This window comes from Syzygium oleosum, unplaced genomic scaffold (assembly GCF_021117445.2).
Source record: "Syzygium oleosum isolate NSW1041296 unplaced genomic scaffold, Sole_v2.1 Sole_v2.02, whole genome shotgun sequence".
NCBI classification, from domain to species: Eukaryota; Viridiplantae; Streptophyta; class Magnoliopsida; order Myrtales; family Myrtaceae; genus Syzygium; species Syzygium oleosum.
In genome coordinates this window covers 18,946,516-18,957,162 of record NW_026607486.1, presented here as the reverse complement: position 1 = coordinate 18,957,162, position 10,647 = coordinate 18,946,516, and the positions used below count along the sequence as shown (strand labels likewise).

The 10,647-nt window shown below is 42.8% G+C and overlaps 1 protein-coding gene across 1 annotated transcript; it reads left to right on the top strand.

The window, feature by feature from the left end:
- Positions 1 to 5,334: 5,334 nt before the first annotated feature.
- Positions 5,335 to 9,923, top strand: LOC115663448 (glucomannan 4-beta-mannosyltransferase 9-like). The gene is made up of 9 exons (XM_030585449.2): positions 5,335 to 6,153; positions 6,422 to 6,520; positions 7,005 to 7,257; positions 7,742 to 7,852; positions 7,969 to 8,105; positions 8,744 to 8,857; positions 8,949 to 9,148; positions 9,361 to 9,552; positions 9,678 to 9,923. The coding sequence occupies exons 1-9, from the start codon at positions 5,839 to 5,841 to the stop codon at positions 9,838 to 9,840; spliced, it is 1,584 nt and encodes a 527-aa protein (XP_030441309.1). The 5' UTR covers positions 5,335 to 5,838; the 3' UTR covers positions 9,841 to 9,923.
- The last annotated feature ends 724 nt before the right edge of the window (positions 9,924 to 10,647 follow it).

The window sequence follows — 10,647 nt, the reverse complement described above, 5'->3', positions numbered from 1 at the left end:
TCCGGATGTCCAACATGATTAAATTGGATCACCCTACTACTACAATCCATAACAACTCTCTGCTTAACTAACCAATCCATGCCAATAATCACATCAAAATCATACATGACTAAGACCGCCAAGTCTATCATTTCTTCTCTATCACCAATCATTTGCATTTCCCTACAATTGATATACTGCTAATGTTGCCTTCTCCTCATCTGTACATCCCAACACCTCAAAAGCCTTTTTCTAATTCCTCCACCCACAACGATGCACCCTCAAGATCGCCTCTACCATCAAACTTAGGAGGCTTTAATTTCAGAAACTGCTCCACTAATTGGTACATCAGCCTATTCGCATTCATCTGCCCCTGCCCATGATTCTCATTATTATTATTGGCAGCAGCGGCCACAGCGGCCTCGGCAGCTTGGGCAATCATGGCAGCTCGTTCCTGAGTCTGCTAACCTATCAAATTACCGATTTATTCTAGGGTCCTCATGACCGCTTCCATTCTAGGATCTTCTACAGGTCGGGATCGGGCTCGCGAGCTGGACGGACCCCAGTTCCTCTACCTCGCGTACTCTTCCTCACGATTTCTACCACTCAACTACCTGCTACAATTCCACTCAGGAATTAGAAACCTAGGCCAACTATGCCAGTCTAGTCCTAGGCAGTGAATTAACGCAATAATTCACTCAGCAGGCAATCAATCACCACAGCATAATGCCACACTCAATAGGGTCTGTGCACTTACCTCAGGTCCAGACACACCTGCATCTCAATCGTTATAACATTCACTTCACCCAACAATCACAACAAATGATCTGGAGGCATGTGTAGCTTATTCCACCCTATGACTTGCTAAGGTCTCCCTAGATTACTACCCCAGGGTCTCTGCTCCTTATAACTCCAGACTTCGACCAACTTAGATCGAGCTGTCTTCGCTCTGATACCAAATCAACATGTGATGTCACTCCCCGAACCCCATCGAGCTCGCAACATTCCTTCTCTGGTCGAATATTGCGACGTCCCAGAAAATCGCCGACCTCATTTCATTTTATCAGAGAGTTAAATTAACCAGCGAAAGCCACAAATACCCGGATAATAATTAACTAGGGTACAAGGGAGAATAAACATCCAATACTTATCCAACTTTATACAATATCCACCGTATACAACCCATACCATAATTTACATGGACACCGAGTATCCTGCACCACCGACGTTCAAAAAGATCAGCAGCCTGGGTATACCCTATCTTCAAAAATGGAACATTCCAAAAGAGTTACTATGTCCCTAAAACTATCCCTGACGCCCGCTAGACGGCGTCCACTCCGATTCCGTCTCCCCGGAATCTAAGTCTGAATCCCTCTGAACCTCTTGCTCGTCTGTTGGGTACTCTACCACGTTATGGTCTGTGTACATTGGTATCCCAAAATGCTGCGGCGGCGGAGGAAGATTCATTGCTCGGGCCGGGGTTCTGAAATTATTGGTTGAAACAACCATGAGATCACATCTCAATAAGCACACACTCTAAACCTCACCTAGGCTATCACGTATCTCCAGACAATCACAAATACAATCACACACTCAGCCACCGCATAGCAGGCACACAATTATGCTTACCTGGGCCTTTCCAGCGTGCAACCTGCACGTTAGTTACAACAACACCATTTCCAATCACATGCACGTTCTAATTAATTTCATGCATTCGTTCCGGCCTCATCACACTCTTTCCACACAACTCGCCAGTGACCCGCGTAATGGTACCGCCTCAGGTTCACTGCGACCAACTCATACTCAACTCGCCAGTGACCCGCATAGTGGTACCGCCTCAGGTTCACTGCGACTAACTCATAACGACACTTCAAGACTCGCGTAATGGTACCGTCTTAGGCCATGTATCTTGGCCGCGTAGTGATACCGCCTCAGGCTCAACACCTACCACCTACGACACAACCCGCGTAATGGTACCGCCTCAGGTTGGCCATCGTCTGGTAATACCGGGCATCGTCCCGCGTAGTCGTACCGCCTCAGGACGGATCAATTCCCCGCGTAATGATACCGCCTCAGGGATTTCCATTATCACACGTATCGCACCACACGCACTTTCTCACTCTTTCACATGCTCAACAACCACATGCCAACATATTGGCCATTCACACTTGGCCTGTGCACGCATCAAACCACGCATTTCTCATGCTCAATCGACACTCAAACACGACCAATTGACAATCAATTCAATTCGGCCCATGCATGCACATAACGACCAGCATTTCAAGCAATCAAGTCACAATTCAACAAACATACAAGGCCGCTAACGGGCCCACAATCACAGCCAAGACCATAGCATAATTTCGACATTCCCAAGCTCATTTCTAATCATATTAAACACCACAATCCAGCCACACTACCACACACCAAACCGACACCATTTGTCCTTAAATCAAGCCCTAAGCTCGTCAATTCCATACCACAACGTCCGGCACTCTATTCAGTCTCACTCAAGCCCCGAAACATCCTTATTTCATCCTCAAATCAACTCATATAACACACATTCAAGCATCAATTTCAGTCACGAGGGCAGCAACTATTCAACCTCGACACCCCCACCATTCCGCTCATAAAAATGAACATCCATAGAATCAGGGTAAATCTGGGCAGTTTACACAGTGACCGAAATCCCATCAAAATAAATAGTAAACGAACTCCAAAAATTCTAAATTTTGGATATATCATAAAAAACATCTTGATAAACATTTCTTATGAAGAACACGAAATCCGGTTCAATCTGTAACCATGCCTTTTTGTCCCTCGAAATCAGACCAAAATCAATTCGCTCTAATAGACTGTTTTGTCCTCAAAATACATTTCTTCCAACACCCAAATCACCTTGAAAAGATTTGAAATTTTTATATGTCATAGAAAAGAAAGTCGCCAACAAATTTTGTGAAGGAAGTTTATTGAAAATAGATCTGGAAAATTTTATAAAAATTCGGTAAGACAAGAAGGTCGGGATGAACAGTGTTCCGGGCAGTTTTAAGACGGTCTGAAAATGGATTTTCGTGCTACCCAAATGGCCTCCAAAAATTCCAAATTTAAAATATGATATACTTCAAGATGTTGGGAGCAACTTTCATGAAGAAAACTTCCTCAAATTCGGTCCACAAAATTCTCCACAAAAATAGTAAATCGGATGGGTACAGTAGTCACGAATCCAAGTTTTGAACTAAACAACCAAGATTCAAGTTCTAGCTCACACCCATGGATCTCCAACCCACAAAACTCATTCTCAGATGTCTAATCCAGCATGCAACAGCCACTAACAGCCATGATCAGCCACCAACAACTACGATCAGCACCCTAATCAACCCCTAAACTACCCTAAACCGCATCTAAACGAGTCCGTTAATACCCGATATCCTAAATAGGGTTTAGGGGGCGACTTCCCCGAACTCTAGGCTAACTCGGCTAGAGTGGAAAGGGGGATCAGCTGATCGGCGGCACACAGCGGTGGCGAGCGATGTCCTTGGCCGCGGCTCACTCACGGCCACGGGAGGGGGAGAGAGAGACGGCGGCGTGAGGATGGGGTCACAGTCCGGCGACGGGACGGCGGTGGCTCGGTGGGCGGTTGCCGGAGAGTGGCGGCGCGGCAAGGGGAAGGGCGGTCGGTCGGTGAGGGAGGAGAGGGAGCTGAGAGAGGTGAGAGAGAGAATGATGGACTAAATAGTCTGAGGCAATAATTGAGGGGCCAAATGACCATCATGCCCCTCTCTCACAAATCCAATCAACGGCCGAGATTCATTCTTATCATGAGATCGACGGCCCGGATCGAATCTTTTCCAAAATATCCAAGGGTAATTTGGGAATTTCTCCAAAAGTCTAAGGGCAAAATTGTCCAAAAATCTCTAATTCTAAGGCTAGGCGAAATTACCAAAATGCCCTTCCCAAATTACATTGGCCTTAACAAATCTCTAGGGGTAAATTGGTCATTTTCCATTTCTCGCCAAAATTCAGTTTTTCTAAACGATTCGGACAAATCCGAAGCTACCCGGGCAAATGACAACATCGTCCAAGTGATCTGTCGTGACTTTCTAAATTTTCAATGCCCAACTCGGTCTCTAATTAATGCATACGTTCTGAATAACGTAACTTGCGCATATCTCGTACTAACGGGTGGCTTTTGGGGAAATTCGCGCATTTGACCCGTGGCCAATACTGAATCATGCCACGTACAAGTTTACTCGGGTCGTGACGACCTCGATTGTCACTTAATCGCGAGGGTCAATCGCTAGATCCGACCGGCACGATCATTTGGTATAGGTTTAGGGTCATTCGTCGATTCGTTTCGTGGTCCAGCGGAATCACCCGCGATCCACTACTATGATAGTGGCGAACTGATCCTTGACTATTCTTGGATCGGCCTACAGTGGCTCAAAATTTCACCTCGACGATGTTCATGGTCGAAAGTTGGTTCACGATCGAGTTCTTTGGTCGCGCGAATTTAAATCCCTAATTAGTCTTTCCCTAACGGTTAGTATTCCCGAAGTGATTAATTCCGGGCGAGATCTAATTACAAGCACGTCCATAAACTACTCATTTCATAAATCCCAAGTGGGTCAGATTTCAGAATGTCACATTATATATCAGTAATCTTTACTTAATTGCAATTTATTTTAGAGCAATTTAATTTACATACCCCACAATTGGCTGATCGAATCGCCTGTGGTTGGTCTGTCTTTTACTTTAAGGCAATTTACTGCATTTGTTATATATCTTTACTTCTTCTTACTGTTTTGCCTTTTTCATTTCTGCTTATCTTAACCTCCTACATGGTTGGTTTAATAATCTTGCTTCTAATTCTTTATGTTGCTTATGGCCTCTATATAAGTTATAATGCTCTCTTTTTTATTTAATTTTATTTATATCATAATCTTTTGTGTAGAATTAATCACTTTTAATTTAGAATTTATTTTTTCTATAACTAGATCTAGAAATCCATTTGATATATCTATAAGACTTTCTCAATATATAGATTACTTTCTCTATTTAGAATCTTCTTTAAAATATATATATATTCCTTATTTTCTTCTACTTATTACTAATCCCCAGATCCTAGGCTACTTATGGTATCAGAGCCAAGGGGTAAATAAAGATGCTCTTTATAAGGTCATTTGCAGTGAAGGCGATTTCCTTCGTGGAGATCTTTTCAATAAGACTTTCTCAATATATAGATTACTTTCTCTATTTAGAATCTTCTTAAAAAAGTATATATATTCCTTATTTTCTTCTACTTATTACTAATCCCCAGATCCTCTATTTAGAGAGAGAGAGAGAGAGAGAGAGAGAGAGAGAGAGAGAGAGAGAGAGAGAGAGAGAGAGAGACTCTCTAATTTGGGTGATGCCAAAAGCCCATTGACATCATCCAATACCTCTCCTCTCTCTGGATCTTAAGTTGGGTTTTTGCTCTAGTGGTTGTTGTTGCGATCAGAGCTCGCGTGGGTCTCAACCTTTTATTTTTTTGGCAATCTTGTGTTATCATGCAAAATTCACGTACACTTCTTCTATAAGGGCTTGCATTTGCTTTCTTTGCCTTTTGTTCTCGCTTATTCCACTCACTCTACTAGTCCAGCTCTTGCCCATTTGTCCAAACGTAACTCAGAAGCAAAAATCACTCCAACTTCACCACCACAAAGCCAAAAAAAGGAGGACAAAATCGAAAAACAGCAACATTTTGGGGTATAGAATCCAGCACTTTATTATATAAGTGCTGACATACTTCACCATTCTCTTTGTCCATCAAATTGTATCCCGCTTCTTCGTGCTCTGTCGCCCGAGCAGCTTATATATATCGCAATGGACCGCCTCTCATTGATGCCGATATTTTCGGTCCCGGACGACATCTTGGGCCGAATCAGACTGGTCTGGCAACAGACTAGAGAACCTCTGATAGTTCCATTGCTGAAGGTCTTGGTGGCGGTGTGCTTGGTGATGTCCACAATGCTGTTTGTGGAGAGGGTTTACATGGGGATCGTTATCTTCTTCATCAAGCTGCTTCGGCGGCGATCCAAGAAGCAGTACAAGTGGGAGGCAATGGGGGACGACATCGAGGCTGGGAGCTCAGCTTATCCCATGGTGCTAGTGCAAATCCCCATGTACAACGAGAAAGAGGTATACGACAAATTCCCTTTCTTTGGATCTCTTTGTTTACTTCTTGTAAAGATTCAACCTTTCCTCATTAGTCTTCTGATGTGTGTTAATAAAGAGACGTTCTTTTTCATGCAAATTTAAGGCGTTGAAGCCTTTTCGCTACTTTCCAATCTCTCCATGCATACACGGTTAATGCTTTTCTGCAAAAATTAATTAAGGGCATGTAGAGGTTATTAGTGTCTAATTTAAATGGTTTTCTTTAATGATTAATAGTTGGTTTTCTTGGCAGGTTTACCAGCTATCCATTGGAGCTGCATGTGGGCTTTCATGGCCGGCTGATCGGATCATAATACAAGTTCTTGACGATTCGACGGATCCGGCTATTAAGGTTCTGCTAGGCTAATAAGCAACTCATTCTTATGTCAACTTCTGTTTTTATTGTCTTTTGGGTCTATTCGAGCATGATGTTGACCAGTTATACTACAAGAATGTTCACAAGAAGGCTTAAGAGACTCCACAAAACATGTGTCATTCATATGGCCCTGGTCCTTCCTTTTGATGTATTGCACATTTACCTCAAAATTGCACTTTCTAGCTCTAATTAGCAGTCAAGTCCCTATCCCAAAGCATTGGTAAAAAAAGAGTCATATTGTTACAAGTAACTATGCTTAATTTCCCACGGTTCAAAGAGATGAAAGATCATTGAGTTTCTTTCCCCTGTTGATCCTGCATGGTCCCCATAAAGTTGTTTTGAATTAGATCCTGAAAACTATTGTTGATCTACTTCGCCAAAAGCAAAATTACCCCTTTCCCGTTTCATTGACATCTGAATTCTGTTTTCCGCCTTTTTGGTTGAACTGAATATTGTGCAGGAGCTAAAGAAACTAGAGTGCCAAAGATGGGCGAGCAAAGGCATCAACATAAAGTATGAGATTCGAGACAACAGGAAAGGTTACAAAGCCGGGGCACTCAGAGCAGGCATGAAGCACGGCTATGTCAAGCAATGCGACTATGTAGCCATCTTCGATGCCGATTTCCAACCCGAGCCTGATTTTCTGTGCCGGACCATACCCTTCTTAGTCCACAACCCCAAAATCGGGCTCGTCCAAACTCGGTGGAAGTTCGGTAAGTTACACATATTCTCCTCTTTCTTGATGCCTCTTGCCCATGGATGCCTACGTATGTATATGAATGTAGTTGGTGACTTACGTAGCCATCATCACTTATTAGTAATCGAAAAAGAGAAAGTTTATGTAAAAGTGACCTTTGAAGCAAATATGGTCAATAACAAGAAAAAGTAGATATTTAACACAGCATGACTGAGAAGTTGTTCTTCTAGATAAAGCTTTGCAGTACGGATAGACCAATAGTAGAGGAATTGAGAAGAATAGCCTTGAGTTAACAGATCTCTCGCCATTATGCTGCAATAAAATCGATTTTCGCCACTTCTCATTTCACTGCTTTGCAGCTGACAGTGCTCTCTCTTCTTCGTCTCAAAGAACTTTTCGCTCCATAGCGACAATGGCTATTACATTACATCGATACATTTATCCAACTCTGGAACATTTGATAGTCTCGTAGGACAACATTTTTCTTGATGGTGATGCAGTGAATTCTGATGAATGCTTAATGACGAGGATGCAAGAAATGTCACTAGACTACCATTTCACTGTGGAACAGGAAGTGGGCTCTGCAACCTATGCCTTCTTCGGCTTCAACGGTTAGTTCATCATTTTTTTGTTAGCATTATGTTACCTCTATTAGACATGTATGGCGTTATTGTTGTTTCGTATCGTTGCCTAAGTTTCAAGATGTTTGACCACGCGATTAATCCAGGGACGGCGGGCGTGTGGAGGATCTCCGCTCTGAATGAGGCCGGAGGATGGAAAGACCGAACGACCGTCGAGGACATGGATTTGGCTGTGCGGGCTAGTCTCAAAGGATGGAAATTCGTCTATGTCAGTGACCTCAAGGTGCCATTTCGCCTGTAATTAAGCATCCATTGGGGAGATCATCTAGAAAAGTTTTAGCGGATAAGTAAAAAGGGACAGTTAGTACAATTAGTATAACTGAACGTAACAAAAGTTCTCAGTATAGATTTACCAAAATGGAGCTAGAAGAGTAAGGTTTCTCATTTGGGGAAGTGAAAAGTAGTGGAGGAGTGACTAGCCATGAATGGGATTTATCAATGCAACCCAATTTGCCAAGAAAGCCACATTGAAATTGGAGAAGTTCCTGTATATTGGCACAAGAAAAGCAGGAGAGAGCAATGATTTCAAATTGTCCATCTGGTGGTTGTCACTGCACTCTATGCTGGGCCACAATGAGTGACCTGGTCACTCACTGCTCGAACAAGCAAACCATATGCATCTGGGGAGTGTTTTCCAAGCATATTTTATTACTGTCACAACATAAACCGTGTGCATCTATTACACTCTCTTTTGCTGTCCTTTTTTGGACCACACTGTTCTTTCTACATCTATCATTCAATTATCCCCATATAAGGAACTTCAACCAGGTTCATTTACAGTTGATTTGGTCACAAGTCATCCGCTAATTTTGTCTTAAGTTCACCACAAGATTGTTATCATAGTTTTTTATTCGACTGCAGGTGAAGAGTGAATTGCCAAGTACGTTCAGGGCATACCGCTACCAGCAGCATCGGTGGTCTTGTGGCCCTGCCAATCTCTTCCGGAAAATGGCGGTGGAAATCCTCAGGAACAAGGTTAAATTTTACACACCTGTAATCTTTTGATCCAAGGGTATGAGTTGACTTAATAAGACTTACTATTTTTTTTTCTTTTATGCTTTCGCAGAAAGTCTCCTTGTGGAAGAAGTTCTACGTGATATACAGCTTTTTCTTCGTCCGGAAGATCGTGGCCCACATCGTCACATTCGGGTTCTATTGCATCGTCATGCCGGCGACCGTGCTGGTTCCAGAAGTAGAAGTCCCCAAATGGGGCGCTGTCTATATCCCCTGCACTGTCACTCTCCTCAATTCAGTTGGTACTCCAAGGTCACTTCTACCCGCACAGCCCTTCATTGATTTCGCGCATTATTACTAGATCCAAGCTCAATGAAACCATCTGACAACTATGATGCTAAAGGCTGTGAAAAACATCCCGCGGTCGACTTCTCGGCCCTTTACATCAGCACATGATCGATAATTCCATCAATCAGAGAATCCGAGTTCGAGAATGTGATGGGGTGTGCACAATATGTTGGCAGGTCACTCCATCTGCTGATGTTCTGGGTCCTGTTCGAGAATGTGATGGCGCTGCACCGGACCAAGGCGACCTTCATCGGGCTGCTGGAGGCGAGTCGAGTGAACGAGTGGGTCGTCACCCGGAAACTAGGCGACGCCCTCAAGACGAAGCCGGGCAACGCTCACAGAAGGCTTCGCATTTGGATCGGACAAAGGTGACAGCTTACACTAGCCAATATCACACCCCAAGAGCCAAAACCCGTTCATATACATCAGTACATGTTTGAGTAACATCTGATTCATTATATCCATTTCATACCTTGTTCTTGGTGATGAACAGAGTCCATGTGGCGGAGCTCTGCGTTGGAGCCTATCTCCTCATCTGTGGATGCTGCGACTTGGCTCACGGCAAGAACCGCTACTTCGTCTACCTCTTCCTTCAGTCCTTCGCCTTCTTTGTTGCTGGGATTGGCTATGTGGGCACGTTCGTTCCCATCTCTTAGCCTTAGCACACAGATTAAAAATAAAATATATAAAAAAAGATACCATCATCATCATCATTATTATAATAATAATAATAATTATTCATTTGGAGGGGCTTTTGCTCTCAGAATTGTTGTATCCTGAGGTGATTAATACGAGGAACACTTCGATTCCATTCTCTGTGTAGAGCACAAGGATGCTGCTATTGTGCTCTGTTATTGTACCGTTACTTCTGCAGAAATCATGTACGAGTCTAGTCAAACGCTTTTGGCTCAAGTCATCTGTTGCCGTCGATTCATTCAAACCACTTGAGTTCATGTTTTCGTCACATTTGATCGGTTTCTGTCGAATTGCCTGTGCCGCAAGTATTGGTGTGCAATTCTAATGTGATTAGCCGATCTCGTATTAACAACACAAAAGTACGTATTTATAGAAAAGCAAGCTAATTCAAAAGCATAGAATTAATAAGCAAAAAAAAAAAACTGTGGAGGATTTATATGGTGTCACCGAAATTAATTTGCCTAATCATGATCAATAGATTAATCTCAGAGACTATTTTCCGAGGGGGTACTATAAAAATAAAAAAACTAAAGGTTTCCAATTTATATATATTTTACATCATCCAAGATGCATTTTTCAACGTGGAAAGAGTTATTATACTATTGGGGATTACATAAATCCGGAGATTTCTGAATAGGTCTACTTTTTAATGTCATATTCTTGACTTAATTGATTGCTCGAGAGTAATGGTACGGGAAATTTAAAGCAAGCGAGCTGCCATCTCTTCAAGCAAGGCTCAGTCGAATTGACCTCGTGAATTAGGCTTA